The sequence below is a fragment of the Rhineura floridana genome, chromosome 11 (genome assembly GCF_030035675.1).
Source record: "Rhineura floridana isolate rRhiFlo1 chromosome 11, rRhiFlo1.hap2, whole genome shotgun sequence".
In the NCBI taxonomy this organism is placed as follows: Eukaryota; Metazoa; Chordata; class Lepidosauria; order Squamata; family Rhineuridae; genus Rhineura; species Rhineura floridana.
Window position 1 is genome coordinate 20,460,865 of NC_084490.1, and position 16,185 is coordinate 20,477,049.

The 16,185-nt window shown below is 44.1% G+C and overlaps 1 protein-coding gene across 3 annotated transcripts in view; it reads right to left on the reverse strand.

Annotated features, from left to right (window-relative positions):
* Nucleotides 1-16,185, reverse strand: part of LOC133366051 (brain-specific angiogenesis inhibitor 1-associated protein 2-like) — a 38,320-nt gene that overhangs the window by 18,704 nt on the left and 3,431 nt on the right. For all 3 annotated transcript variants that reach the window (XM_061588703.1, XM_061588702.1, XM_061588701.1), the window contains exons 2-9: nt 14,997-15,072; nt 14,774-14,860; nt 11,363-11,424; nt 11,030-11,101; nt 9,351-9,488; nt 2,847-2,999; nt 1,249-1,443; nt 760-988 (exon numbers count right to left, since the gene is read on the reverse strand). In XM_061588703.1, coding sequence (XP_061444687.1) covers nt 760-988; nt 1,249-1,443; nt 2,847-2,999; nt 9,351-9,488; nt 11,030-11,101; nt 11,363-11,424; nt 14,774-14,860; nt 14,997-15,072 — 1,012 coding nt within the window. The remainder of the gene's footprint in view (nt 1-759; nt 989-1,248; nt 1,444-2,846; nt 3,000-9,350; nt 9,489-11,029; nt 11,102-11,362; nt 11,425-14,773; nt 14,861-14,996; nt 15,073-16,185) is intronic.

Genomic DNA, 16,185 nt, shown 5'->3' on the forward strand with positions numbered 1-16,185 from the left:
GTGTTTTTTTAAAAAAAAAAACCCCAAAACTAGGGTTGCTTACAGAGCCTGCCTTAATCCAATTCTGCCCTGAATGTTGTAGTTCTATATTTCCAGGATGTCTTCTGGATCAGAACTTGATCGGACAGAATCTATCTGAAATCAGATTCTGGAGGAACGGTTTTGAAGTTTTCCCTAGCAAAATTGAACTGGTAAGATTTTTGAACAAAGGCATGTTTGGTTTTTTATTTTTTATTTGCAAAGATGTGCAACGGTGCATCTCCCATATGAGATAGCCCCTGTATTGGCTGTTGTATCCACTTCTCAAAAGGTTTTGGGCCTCTCTTTAAATTCAGCATCTCTTAACCCAGCCTGGCCAGTTCCAGAATGGTGCAATGATGAAAAAGTGAAATAGCGATACTGTGCAATTGCAATACTGGGTTGTATTCCAAGCTAGTCATATTCAGAGTAGACCTATTGAAGTTAATGCACACAGCTAATTCAGATTCATTCATTTCAATGGGCCTGCTCAGAGTAGAACTAGCATTGCTTTTTTTTTTTAAAGGGGAATGTACAGAATTAGTTCTGTCCCAATATTCTGCAGTTAAATTTCTGAACAGAATTTAACAAAATCAGGGCCGACAGCATGTCAGAATCCTGGAACAATTACGTAGTGGAAGTCTCATTCCGCTCATCTCTGTTTTTAATAGGTGTGGGCTAAACAAGGGGAAAAGGTCCCAGGATGAGCTGCAGGTTGAGACCAATAAGGGACATGCTTACCCAGCGTCGCCAGACGAGTCTCCATTGACATTTTGCGTGGCATGGGCAGGGTGCAGGAATAGCTGTCGGCGGTCTTGGTCTGTGGAGGTGTCTGAGTGGTTTGTGTCAGCGGCAGACCCAAGGTGATGGTTATGGGCTCACTGACCGGTGGATGGCCCAAGTCCCGGGATCCCTGCCCACGGTGTGAGTCACCATTTGGCACTGGCGTCACCTCCTGGATTGAGGCACGCTATAGGAGGATTGGTGGGGGAAGAAGGGAAGACAGGAAACAAAGAATGGATGAGGCACCCTATTTTCCCCCAGGGTGATCTTATAGAACCTTTGGGCTGGATCAAAGGCTAGGGGATCCCTCTTCATTATTGGCTAAGTGTCACATGAAGAGTTTGGGAGCTGCCATTTGGATTCCCAAAATGTGATAGTAAAGAGGGAAGGGTGTGTGTGTGAGAGTGAGATGAGTGGTCTGTTCATCAGTCATCCCCAAGGACTCACATGGTTTGGCCCCAGCTCTGATAGCTCTTCTAGGATCTTGGAGCCAGGGAAAGCATCAGTGACTGGTACGGGAGCCCCACTGGAGAGGTTATTGGCGGTGAGCTTGACCAGGGCCAGCGCCCGCTCTGGTAAGCGGGTGGGTTGAGTGCACGATGTCTGCCACACGGGCAGCTTGGCCGCCAGTAGTTCCCGGACCTGCAAGGGGATGAAAGGGACAAGAAGATCCACGCAGCTTGTTCTTTGATTCATTTGGCCAATCAGTTTCTACATCTTCCCTCTTAAGCTACAGTCTCTTATTTCCAGATTGCAGAAAGTTGTGCTCAGCTGTTTCCTGCCCTTGATCCCAAGATTTCACCCTGACTTGGCCATACAGTTTACCTTTGCACTTGTAGTGACTAGAAAACAGCAGCAGATGGTGTGGTGGGGTGGCAGTGCTCCTCTGACCTCCTGAAAGCTCAGTCCCTTCTGCTTACCAGGGAGGGAGATGGGTAAGACAACGGAGAGGTCAGCATGATGCAAATGAACTAGCAGAGCCAACCTGGTCCTCCTGCTGGTACACTTGAACTGCCCTGACCTCCCTGCTACCTTGTTCCTGCCACTATCCCTCCCAGTAAGCAACAGCAACTTAGCTGTTGGGAGGTCAGCAGAGCACCACTGCACCACCATGCCATCCGCTACTGCTAGAAACTTAGGGACAAACCATATGTGTTTAATAACAAACATTAATAAATCATTGTTCACTGCTATATTTTAAAAAAATGGTCTCATGATGACTTAGAACAAATTAATATTTGCATTTAGCATACAGGTTTCTAAAAATCCAAATAGCATCAGCTGGTGATGGTGGTGAACTGAGATCATGGCATGTGTGGAAGGGAAATTTAATCCTTTCCTCCCCTGCTGTGGTCCTGAGAAAATCCTTCCTCTGAAGCCAGAGTCTCCCAATTGCAACAATGGGGAGTGTCGCCCCAAAGGAAATAGCTTTAGAAGGGTTTTTTTCCTTTTGGGGCAGAGCAGGAGAGGAAAAGGTAAAAAAAACCTTTAAGCTTGCTGCAATCCCAATAATGATCAGCCCCTACCCAGGTGATGCTATTCTGCATTTTTTTTAACAACCAACAACACATGCACATTAATGTTGTATCTACTGTGCACCTTTAACACCTTTTTATCCAGCACACTTATCCCACCTTTACTTGAAAAACCTTTTGTCAGCATGTTTATATTCCACCTTTCCTCCTAGAAATTCTGGGAGGTGTGCATGCTTCTCCTCTCCCCCATGTTGTCCTCACAACAGCCCTGTGAGATAGGTTAGGGCAAGAGAGAATGATTGCAACAGACGGCTTCATGGCTGAGTGGGGATTCAAAGCTGGGCCTCCCCAGTTCTCGTCTAATACCGCCTAACCACTACACCACGCTGGATCAGAGTCTCAGAATGATAAATTCCACACCCACACAAAATTCTGCACTTCTGTAGGGCAGTTGCAGAATTACTGAATGCATGTGGCCCTTCCTGTTTCTCTCTCTGGAGCCTGCATTGGGGAGAGAGGCACAGGAGATTCTAGTCCTTCCTTCTGCAGTGGGGAGGATGCAGTTCTCACCTTAGTGTGATAGTTGCTGAAGTGTTTGGAGACAGCACACTGGCGATCCACCAGAAAGGAGTACCGGCGCCTCTCCTCCGTCAGGGCTGCTTTGTAACCTTCCGCCACAAACCGATCCAGTTCACTCTGTTTGGTGCTCATGATCTCCACATACTAAGGCAGGGGAGGGGGAAAATCCCAAAAACCATCATGAGAAGGGAAGCGGCTATCTGTTCTCTAATTTGAGGGCCAACCACTTCACAGTCAGTTCTATATAGCAACCCTTTACACCATCTAGTCTCTCCCATACCCTACGTTATGTGCCACACTTTATTTCATAAATGTAGTCCACCACCCTTTGACAGAAATTCTCAAAGCAGCTTACAGTAATCAAAACACCCCCGCCCTCTCTCTCACACACACACCACTACCAACACAGCCACAAAGACAACATTAGTTGAAGCAGTATGTGTGTGTGTGTGTGTGTGTAAGCAGCATAAACATCAAAATAACAACCCTGAGTGGGCTCAGTCTGTTCGTGCCTGTGCAGCTGGCAACACGTCCTTGGCGACCAAGACTCTTCCTGCCCTGAGGGCAGAGCAGGAGACAGTTCTGGAGGCAAAACAGGGGTGGATGGTGTGGAGATGCACGGTTCACTGTTGGCCGTCATCTCATCTATCGCAGGTGGCATCTCAGGGGCAGGGCTGTCACTGGACAGACCCCTCCCTTGGATCCCAGTCTTCCTCCTCCTCCTCCTCCCCCCCACTTTGCCAAGAGTTCTTGACAGTGCTCATGACAGAAGGGGAAATGGGGGTGGCACAGCCTTCTTGGTAATGGCCTCCTGACTGTGGAATGCTCCCCTATGATGTTATCTTTTTGGCGACAGGCGTAGAATCTTTTATTTTCTCAAGCCTTGAAAATAACTTTTGGTTCTGATGTGATTGGTTTTTATTATGCTTATACACTGCTGTTCTAATCTTGTTGTTTTGTAATCTTGTTTTGATGCTGATTTTGGGAAAGCTACCCTGGAAAATTCTGTATGAAGGCTGACTTATGCCTTTATTATACAGCCACTTTATTATATAGCCAGTGTGGATTTTTCACATTCTACAATATTAAATTGAAAATACACCCCATGCCATTCTGATGCTTCCAATAAGCTCATTTCAAAACAAAACCTTACAAAACCTATAGTCCTGAACTCAGAAATGCTTGCTTAACAATCCTCTAAATTTTAATGACGATACACAAAACAGTCAGAGAGAATGGAGAGTTCAAAGTGTAACGAGAGAGAAAAAAACAGACCCCTTCGGGAGTTTTTTCCGTCAGAGTTCTCATAATTTGTTGAAATTAATTAAAAATCAGCCATGTTCACAGAGTACCTGTAATCCTATTACTGACCTTGCCCCATACACTGACCTTCATCTTCTGCAGCTTAAAAGTAAAAAAAATAACTGACCAATTTTTAATTAATTTAAGAAAATTAGCATTGAAGTCTATTATAATGTCGGGCATGCTCAGTAAGAACCAACTGTCAGTGTTCTAAAAGCCACTCACAGCTGCTTAGCTAATCAGGGCCACACTCTTTATTTCACTTTAGACAGTCATATCTTCTCCCAAAGAATCCTGAGAAGCGTAGTTTGTGAAGGGTGATGAGAGAAGACTCCTATTCCCCTGACAGAGCTCCTGTGGCCAGAGTGGTTTAACAGTCAGCTGCTCTGACTGAAGCTCTGTGAGGGGAACAGGGGCTCTCCTAGCAACTCTCACCTGTGTAGCTTGGAAGAATTTGCAGGTGTTGCCACCACTCACCATATGCTCAGAGGCACGTTACCAAATTCTTCCAAGCTACATAGGAAGTGGATTGGACTGTGAAAGACCAACCCAAATTGTGTTTGCATTTTGACAAATTTGTAGGGCAGTACAATAGAAAGGAGGTCAGGTCTGCTTCCCTAGAGCATTCACTATAGCTTCCCAATTTCCCTGCTTTTTAAAGTTTGATAGAAATATCTGTTGGCTATAGGTACATTCTTAAACTGCAAGGTGTTTTTTTTTTGCCTATTAGTGAATTAATAACAAATAGATACAGATTAGATTAGCTCAGGCGAGCTAATGTGGTGTAACAAACAAAGAGTGCTGGACTTGAATTGGAGATTCCTTGATTGAAAACCCCATTCGGCTAGGAAACTGACTGGAAAGCCTTAACCTACCTCACAGGGTTGTTGAGAGAAAAAGGTAAACTCATATAAATTAATTGGAATTCTGTGAAGGATGGGATACAAACATGATGCGACAAAATATACCAACTGCCCTGGTAGTCCTGATCGTCACTTTACTTCCCTCTAATTCTCTGCATTATTATTTTTTTAAAAAAAGATCATGCCTGAAGTAAAATAATGTTGTTATACTGTGTGGAAATGTGTTTTGACATGTCATCTTCCTCAGCAGCCAGTGAGAGAGATGTCATCAATGATTGCATTAAGAGTGCTGATTATTAAACTGATAATAATAACCTTCCGTTAAAAATACACATTGCTTCGAATATATACAATAACTATGTATACATAGCTTCCACATTCTCAAAAACAGTAAAATGTCATGGTAATGAAGACAATATTGAATACATATCTGTAATCTAGTCTCTAAACTCTTTGGTTAGAGTAATAAAATTTAAAAACTAAACCAACATTAAGGGCTAAACTAGTCATGATACCATTCATAAAATTAGCAGCAGCATGATTTTTTTAAAAAAGAAAACAGCAGTACAGGGAGTCCCAATTCAAACTGAGACCACAGCAGAGGACCTCACTTCCCAAAGTCCAACACACACCCCCCTGTGGTCACATACCAGTCCAGGTCATCTTTTGTGGATGCTATTGATTTTTTTTTAAAAAAACCCAAGCAATTGTTAATTGCATGAATGCTCTTACGTCCAGTTTAGGTCTAACAGCACAGCCTGTACATGTCTACCTGGAACTAAGTCTGACTTTTCAGTGGGGCTTACTCCTAAATACGTATGCTTAGGATCGTAGCCTGAAATACCTTAAGTGTTTCACTCAGTACTCTTCATACAATCATTGTTATCATTTTTTCTCTTAGAGAAGAATGCAACATGTCATAACATGTTTTGGGAGGATCACATTGTATAATAAAAATTCTTTTACTTCAGGCATCCTTTTGTGGTTTCATCCCCACCTTTTTTTGTTCTTTTGTTTTGGCTTTTTGCCCTGTAGGTGCTCTGGCTTTGTCCCCATCGCCCCCAATTCAGGGACATTTCCTCCCTACTCCTTGAAATTTTCCCTGTGGGGGTGAGATAAAATGCTCTGTTTTCACATTCTTTATCAGACCTTTTCCCAAAGTAGTTCCTCCCTGGTTTTCTGTTGGTTCAATACTTAGCAGGCTGCATGGCTCACAGAGAGTTATCATTACCAGAAACATAAAATCAGTGTTCAAATGCATTCCTGTTCACACGCAGTAGGGGCAAACCGATAGGCAATTTTTGATTTTGTCCACAAAATTGTTTGAAGAGCCCACTCACTCTCCTAGCAAAAGACACCCCATTGTCCCTGGATAGTTTCTAGAATCCTTTGCTACATTGTTCTGGATTAATAAACGCTGAGTAATTACCACTGCATAGTTCCATACACAACCACCAATGTGGATTAGGATCTCTGCCCCATCCATAAGCAAGCACTGACAGACTTTGGGGTGGGGGAGAGATTCAGTCCTTTCACACCACTTGATTCAGCCCAATTGCAAGTACAAATGGATGGTAAAAGCGCTCTGAAGTAACTAACTATTCCTGTGATACCCGCATCAAGATGGAAAACTGTGGGCAGTGCGCAACCTTATAGGATCCAGGAGATGAAGGGTTACCTCGGTATCCCCTTCTTACCAGCCCCCTCCTTGCGGCCTCTAGCCTGAGCAGGCCTTGATCCTGAAGTAATGGTTACCGCGGCAACAGGGTTGACAAAAGGGGCCTTTCCAGAGCCAAATGCTGTCGCTGCCGCTGCCACTGGGATTCACAGGACAGGGGTAGAAGGTGGATGGGGGAGGGATGGTAAATAAGGGAGAGAGGGCACCAGACCAAATTGAGTCAGACAGTGAGGAAGCAGTGTAATACCTGAATCAGTGTGGGTGCAGTTTATGCAGCGTTGCCATGCACAGGACGCCATCCTCTCACAGAGGTGCTTTGCCTGCTCTTTTATGTCCCTCTATACAATTGTGGATATCAAGATGGGCATGCAAGAGCTCTGCCCTGGCACATGCACGGTGTACAAGCAAGGTGTTTTGTATAAGGCTGTGTGTATGAGTGCCTGACATGCAGGAATGCCAGGGCAAAAACATGTATGCATGGATGAGTGTATGTGCAATGAAGTATACCTGTGGGTCAGGAGAGGCTGTGTGCACTTCTCTGTACTGTCAACAACCCAGGTACCCCCTCTGTAGGGATTTGTCAACAACCCAGGTGTTGGGCACTAAATGCCCAAAGAATGTTAAACCCTTTAAAGACATAAACTTCTTAGTGACCCCAATCCCAGCACCCAGATGACATCCGTAAGGAGTGGCTGGTAAACCGAGATTCGCAAGGAGAGAGCACTGGCAGCAGGGTGAGCTCTAAACTTGCTGCAGTTCTCACCAGAAAACCGATTCCCTTTGTTCTATCCTGCACGAGACAGTAGCTCCTGGTGTGTGGCTGGGAGGAAGAGGCATACTCGAGATCAGGGGTAGATGGAAGTAGTTCTGGATCTAATGAGATTTGCAGATCAGCAAGGATTTTTGACTCTTAAGATGTGAAAAACAGCAGCAACAAAATCACACACACACACACAGTGTCCTAAATTATACTGAATTGGATCATGATACTGAAATGAAGAAAACTTGGAATAACCAGGAGTGGATCTTTGTGTGGTTCACTTCTGGTACTCAAAAAGTGCCTGGGCTCAGAATTCTTAATTCTAAGTGTATGTCTTTTGCACCAGGTTCTGACTGGTGGATCTCACAACTCTAAAGTTTGCCTGCCACTGTTCTAGATGCATCTATCAGATCCTGATGATAGCATGCTCCACTGAAGAACTTCCCTATACCTTTTTGCATTCAGATCTGTATTTTTTGTTCATCCAACTTTGTTGTTGTTGTTATGTGCTTTCAAACTGATTACGACTTATGGCGACCCTATGAATCAGTGAATCTGTCATGAACCACCCTGTTCAGATCTTGTAAGTTCAGGTCTGTGGCTTTCTTTATGGCATCAATCCATCTCGTTTGGCCTTCCTCTTTTTCTACTCCCTTCCAAAACTCCCAATTATACATTTTCAGAATTTCAAAACGCATCCTATGCCAGTATGGTTGTTGTGCCATGTACCAGCTCAGATAAAATATTCCATTTTCCAAACAGCTGGAGGCTACATTTCAGCAAAAGATTCAAATCTGGGCTGGCCCACGCAGTCATATTACATCACACAATTACTCAAGGCTTGATGACTTTAATCGAAACATGCAAACTGTCTTCATTGCAATGTTCTGGGTGGTATTCCATGCAAGACTTATTCAGAGTAGACTTAATGCCATTAATAGAATTAACTTTGGTTTGTTCATTTTAATGGGTCTACTCTGAGTAGGACTCAGCTGAATACAACTCTCTGGGTTTTAGCAGATATCAGGTGATACAAATACACTATCTGTGGTGATTCAGTTGTGATGGCTGTTTATATGTGCAAATTGTCTTTTTATGCTATGCTCAGTAAGTGGTGAACATGTATGTGTGAACATAACCTAAGGGATACTCACCTCATGTTCTGATGTCATCATGTCACACATTTCTGTGCCTCTGCTCCATATCATTGGCTGCCATTGTAAGGTGCACAGAAGCACATGATATGATGATGTCACATGGGATAAGTGACCCTACACATTGCAGGGGAAAAGGGTAGGACAACTGTTTTCGGTGGCATCCCTGTGTTGCTTCTAACATTTAGTTGTGCTCTTAGGTACACACCATCAACTAGGAACATAGGAAGTTGCCTTACACTGAGTCACAGATGCTCTACCATTGAGCTATGGCCCTTCCGCACAGAAGAATATGGGGAATTTATATTGTCCTAGCAAGGAATGCAATAGAGAGGGAGGTCCACACAACCCAGTGCCAGAATGCATGTTTTTGTGTGTATAGGGTTGAAGGTTCAATCTCAGGCATCCTGGATTGCAGGACAAGGGAAAATACCTCTGCTTGAACCGCCATTTTCAATCACGGTAGATGATACTGGGCTAGATAGATATCATGTGTCCAACTCAGCATAAGGGAGCTGCATGTATTACCTTCTATCTTGTAAATAAGCTCAATAGACCTGAGGAGAGAGACTTGAGGTTGTTCCATCTCCTGCCTAGATAGCCTGTACTGGAATTCCACACATCCGCTTCTGGCAGGATGTAACACCATTCCCTGAGGGAGTGTGCAACATTTCCATTGTTTTCTTAAGCACTTCCCCTCATGGAATCGCTCTCCCGTCCCTCCACTAGCAAACTCACCTGCACCTCGCGATCCCCGTATTTCTGTGGGTTTTTGCTGTTCTGACACTTCTTGCGCAGTTTCTTCAGCTCTGTCTGACACTTTTCAATGGACTCTGCTTTGGCACGGTGTTCGCCTTGGTATTTCTTCAGGGTGGCCTAGGAGATGGGGAGGGAGGGGGTACCAGACAGCACATGGCCATGTCAACTCTGAAGGAACAGGATCCTCCCTGGTTCTCTTTGACTCACTCCACATATAAATACACAGAGCAGCTCCATGAACTGCTGTTGAATTTTGAATCCTTTCAGATTAACATGTAGATCAGGGATGGGGAACTTTTTTTCAACTCAAGGGCCACACTCCTTCTTCAGCAACCTTCTGGGGGCCACATTCTAGGGGGTAGGCAGGATAAATGCAAAAATGCGTAGGGCAATGGATGGGACTCTGATCTTTGTAGTCAACATTCCAGCCATGCAAAAGACAGACATTTCTACAAATACACACGTGGAACGTAAGAGGCATTTGTCTGTTACTTGAGGCAGAGGTAGGGCAGGGTACATCCTGGAGAGAGGTTGCAGCCTAGGGAGAATCCTGAGGGCTAGACAGAGAGGCCCAAGGTCTCCCACCCCTGAAGAACATGAAGTAGGTTGACAAGATGGAAGACTGGAAAATACCTCAAGTCACACCCTTCTTAAATCAATATGGCATACTAAATGGATTGTTGAGTTCCCTGAGGAACATTGGTTGGCTTTGAGGCAAATACTAACTGTGCTTCTCTTGAGGGAAATCTTGGGCCTGGCGGAAGCCATATTTCTTCACAACCATTCAGAGAGCTCAGCTATATATCTTCACTTTGGGCAAGGGTGGGAAACCTGTGGCCCTTCAGATGTTGTTGGGACTACAACTCCCATCATCCTTGACCAATGATCATGCTTACTGAGAGTGATGGGAGGTGTAGTCCAACAACTTCTAGAGGGCCACAAGTTCCCCATCCCTGACACTTAAGGTGCTGCCAAGAGAGTGCCCAGCCCTCAACTCTTTCCATGCTAATAGCAAGGCTTCCTTTTCGCCTTGTCCCTGGCAAGCAAGAAGCTAGCCAGAGGAATGAGGAAAGTAGGTCTGTGAAGAAGTGTAGGCTCCTTTGCTTTCTCACAGAGGGCTAGTCAGCCTCATCTTCCTCAGGGACTTGTGAGGGAAAAACAAGATGAAAGATATATCACAACCCATCCTTAGCTGAATACATTTACCAGCCAGGTCTGATGTCCCTCACAGCTACACTCACAGGTGATTCCTGTCTCAATGGCACTCTCTACTGTGAGTAAATTTGATTCCTCCCTAAATGGCCAGCTGTAAGAAATTGAGATAGAGATGAATCCAGTGTTTGGAAATTAGAAAACCAGTGCAGGGGCACACACTTTGCTGGAAGCCATGCTATTTGACTTGGAAATTCTGGGAATCTAGTGACAGGCTCAGCAGGAAAGGCACTTTGCATATGCTAACAAGTACTTTCCTTCATTGTTACTTCAGATAACCAGGGCATGGATAGATTCTGGGACTGAGCCCTAGCAAATATTAAGCAGTGAAAATAGAATATTACACAAGAGGAATACTGCACAAAGTAAATGACAGATGGATATATATGACAATAGACAAAGTTGAAATGTCGGAAGAGAAGGGCACATATTAATCTTTCTCTCACCATCAGATACTTGATATCCAGTTCCAGTTTGTGTTCCAGCTGGGATAACAGCTCCGAGTGGAATAGCTTCAGCTGGGACCAGGTGACAGAGAAGCAGAAAGGGAGAGGATGAGAGTCAGAAGGTGGAGGCCAATGCCACCCCCTCCCGCCCAAAGATTGGAAGTCCCAAGAATAGCTGTTGGACATGACAGGATACCAGGATAGGTGGGCCTGCAGCTCTGATCTGGGGTAGCAGAGAGGAGGGGAAGAGGACAAAGGTATAAATAGGCCTATTAGCCTAATCCAGGCAGGCCTGATACCAGGCTGAGGGGGCTATCACATATGGATACCTACCGTCTCCTCCAGTTGTACTTGGATCTGCCGGTGGACCTCAGCCATTTGGAACAACGTGTCACCTGTAGACCAAAGTGATTGGAAGCTTAATACACCTCAGGCATTCCTCAGTCTATGTCCCCTCTGACTCTGTCTGTCCCAGGATAATCTCCTTTGGGTTAATTCCTTTCCCAGGAGTTAACCAAGGAACTCCAACCAGCTTTTAACTAGAACCAAAATTTTGATGGCACACATTCACAGAGGAAGGCATTCAATTCAGTACATAACCACAAACTGGGGCACAACACTATAGATTCTGCCTTGGAGATGCAATGTGTAATTCACACATTTGGCCTAATCCACGTAGCAATCAGATCTATGTGACATGATACAGCACACACTAGAAGGCATCTAGACAGGAACTTTACCTCCAAAATAAAGTGCAATCTAAGACAGGAGAAGTTCACAGCTATATTGTCTAAGTAGCTAAAAGTGATAAAGATACATGCAATCTTAATAAAACAAAACAAAACAAAACAAAATAAAAATATGTATCTTGCCTATTGGCCACAAGAGCCCTTGAAGGCATTTTACAACATAAACACAATGAAATGTGAAAGATGTGAGAGATAAAAACTAGAGCAACACTAAAACTGTTTGGGACAGCAGGGAGTAAAAACCCAGTGCCTTGTGAATTTTTTTTTAATTAGATGACCATTCATCTAAAGCAAACTTTGCCAACCTGGTGCCCTCCAGATGTTTTGGACTACAATAGTCATCAGCTCCACCCAGCCTCCCAAAGAAGGGTATTCCACAGCTTTAGTACATAACCTGGCCCCAAACCATTCAGACAGCCAAAAGGTATATAAACTATACTTAAGGGTTTAGATTTTTTTGGAAAAAGAATCTGAAAGTTGCATTACAGGTAGGGTTGCAAAATGGGAATTAATGGATGAAACAACTACAGATTGACAAATGACAGATCTGCAGCAGCATAAGGTGGCAAAACGGACTGTACCACTTCAGACTGAAGTTATCGATGACGTTCCTAATGCTTCCCTACACAAAAAACTCCCTATAAATAGTAACCAGCACAACGAATGAGCAGAACAATAACTCTCTTTTTTCCTTGATGTGCAATTTTTACTTGCAGGAAGCTGTTTTTACATGGGAGAGTGTTCAAAAGTGATGTCCCTACCACTACTGTGAAGTGGTACAGTCCACCCTATCAACACAGGATTCTTACTACCTCCATCCGCTGCATTGTGCAGTTGATTAATAATGGGGGCCTGTTTTAATCAATGGGGCTGTGGCTTAAGGGCACACTTGTTTAGTCTGGAATCTATTTTGGTTCTGGTGTTGAAACAGCGAATTGAAAAGAGGAAACATTAAAGATAGTCTTTCCTTCTAACAATGAGCAGTAGCCATTGTTTATGAAATTGTAACTTATCTCACACTTCCTTCAACATCTCAAGAAAGGGCCTGCCGCACATTTATTTTCATATAACTGATGGATCGGTTAACAGAACAACTAAAAATGCTTGGTTTGACAGTCCTAGTAACAACAGAAACTATTGTGAAACGTGTACAGTAGGGTCCCACTCATACGGCGGGTTATGTTCCAGACCCCCGCCTAAAAGCGAAACCCACCGAAAGGCGGAACTCCGTCAATAAAATGGCGTCCGATGCCCAAAAAACGCCATCAAAGCGGAACAAGCTCCATATGACTGGGGCCTTACTCTAACTGAAAACTGCCATATTAGCGGAACGCCGAAAAGCAGGGCCATACTGTACTGCTAAAAACCTCTAAGGTCCACCATTGATATGCTTAAAGGCAAGTTTATACACTAAGCAGAATCAAGAAGTAAAGTTCTTGGACGTGAACCATTTTAGGCTACAAGAAGTAGTGATGGCCACCAACTTGGAAGGCTTTAAAAGAGGATTAGACACATTCATGGAGGATAAGGCTACCACTCGCTACTAGCCACGATGGCTATCTTCTACCCCCACTGTCAGCTCAGGCCCTTCTTGCAGACTTCCCATCAGCATCTGGTGCACCACAGCGAGAACAGAAAGCTGAACTAGATGGGCCTTTAGATTGATCTAGCAGGGCTGTACTTATGTTCCTATATGTGTGTGTGGGGGGGTGCTGAATGCTCGTTCATGGGGAAAAATTCCCTGCATGTAGAAAAATAGCATGCTAGAGAGAAAGTGAGTCTTAAGTCTTCTCCCTGGCACGCAGGTCTAGCATCTAAGGAGGCTATTCAATGAGATAGGATTCAAACATGCAAATCCACCCTTACCTGCAGCCTGAAATAGTGAGGCCTAAAGTTTCGCCAAATGATTTTGCTGAATGTGAATGTGTAAACTAGCTCAAAGTCTGAATTCATATGTAAACATATGTAAACCTTCCTCTTTCAACAAGCCTTTTAAGTTGAGACCTTATCCCAGTCTGCGTCTGTGTTGGAATAGCTTTTTAATATGTTTTTAACCTTTTTTTAAAAAAAGGTATGTTTTTAACCTTTTTTTAAAGATGTCTTGAAAGCCTTTTAAAAATGTTTTTAGATATTTTGTTTTAATGCATTTTAAAGTCTGTTTTTAAGGATGTTTTAAAGTGTTTTTAGTGGTTTTGTTTGCTGCCTTGGGCTCCTGCTGGGAGGAAGGGTGAGATATAAATCAAATAATAAATAGATAAATAAACAGAACTTTGAGGATACTGCTTTCTTGGGGTTGCTTCCTCGGGGCTGGTACTTCAGCAGTGTTGGAAGGATAGAATTACATAGTCACCAGAAACAACACATGGTATGCCATCCCCATCACCACCAGTGCATATGCCATGAGAAGAGTGTAGGGAAAGTGTTCATCGGCCCTGGGTCCCCAGATGTTCTTGGACTACAACTCCCATCAACCCCAGCCAGCTTAGCCACTGGTCAAGGGAAAATGGGAGTTGTAGTCCAACATCATCTGGGGACCCAAAGTTGAAGAACACTGGTGTAGGTGGTATCCACATCAGAAGCAGCTCACCCTCTTTGTGTGTGTGTGTGTGTATGATGGAAGTCACTGTGGTGCAGGTGCACTGGACAGCACCATGCTGACTCCCTCTCTGCTTTGCCCCTCTTCTCTCCCTCCTAGGATGTGGCAGGGTCACACCAGCTGGGGAAGCTTGACTTGCAGCTCTGCCCCGTTTGGCAAGTCCCTCCTGATCTACATGATCAACGGATCCCATGTAGTTCCAACCAGAGACTTGATGCTGTGCAGTCCAGCTGTGCTTATGCCAGGTCTATGTTTTCCTGCCTGCCTCTTACAAAGATGCTTGCTGACACCGTTTTGCAAACACAAATTTGCATGTAAGAGTTCTCTAAAGAGAATTCACTAGTGGGACACAAGTTCCTTCCCTTCTGAGGGGGCAACAGATCAAATCAAGAAACCTACCCAACTCCTTGGATCCTTGGCTGTCGCTGGCCAGCTCGCCGAGTTTCACTAAAGCATCAAAATAACCCTTGGCAGCCACTGTAACTCCTGCAAAGGGGTGTGGGGAGAGCAGACCATTGAATAATAAACTCTTAACAAACATGCTGCAGAGACCTTTCCCCTTTAAGAAGCACCAACTCTGACCTGGCCAGAGGTCAAGGGCTAGACTGGGGTATTCCATTACCTGAGAGTGCTTTTTGATAGTTCTTTCCCATAGTAACAAAATTCCTTAGACTGGGATTGAATTGGTCCAGAATCGCCTGGAGACAAGGAAGAAGAAAGCAAATAAATAATGGAAACTCTTCCTGCATGATCCAGACAAGTTACACACGTTTTAAGTTCCCCTTGAGAGAAGCTGAAGCGTGTTCTTAATTTCCCTGCTGAAATCCACAGGAATTAAAAGTACATAACTTTGGTTGGATCATCCCCTCGTTGTCACCATTCTCTCTCTATTATCTGGAAAGAGGCCTTTCTTGAAAAAGGAGATCAATCACAAGTGTGAAGGAGAAACTGAAAAGCGAGACAGAGTGGGTGCAGAGGATGGATTCTGAATTCTGCGCTATTTGTACCATACAGTCTGCTTCTAAATTGTATTTGGTTTTAACCTGTATTTTTCTTACAGTTGGAAACCACTTTGGGTCCCTTGGTGAAAACTGATCTAAAAACCTTATAAATGAAAAAACAAAACAAAATTACATACTGTACTTGGGGAGAAGAAACATAAACTGGAACAAAGAAGGGGAGAAACATGCAAACTGGCATGCAGGGAGTTGAATGAGTCAGAGGATATCTGGAAATGAATATAAGGCCTGGTTTACACGGCAGCCAAACCACGGTTTAGTGTGAATGTGTGGGCTCTGGTAGAGGAGATTGCAGCTGCTTTGCTCCTCCTTAGTCATTCTGCTGCTACACTTTGCTAAACAATCATTTGGCTTAGTGTGTCATCCTAACCTGGGTTAGCTCTCTCTAGACTAACCATGAGCTATAACCAAGGTTTGTCCTTTGGTTTACAGCCTGTGGTTTGTCCCAGACAGCTAAACCATGAGCTCGAGTTTGGACAACACACTAAGCCAATCCTTGCCTTAATTCAGTGCATAGAAACACATGTTCAGGCTGGAGAAATGCAGCCACAACCACCTCTCCAGGAGCCCACACACTTGTGCATTCGTACCAAGCCAAGGTTTGGCTTAGCATGACATGCTAAACAAGCAGCAGACAGATAAGAAGGCTAGGACTGGATAGAGAGGAATGGACTAGGATGAATAGTTTAGTTATCTATTTTTTTCTTCTAAGGGGTTCAAGTTAGCAAATACATTTCACCCTATCTTTCTCAAAACCACCCTGTGAGGTAGGTTAAGCTGAGGGATGGTGAC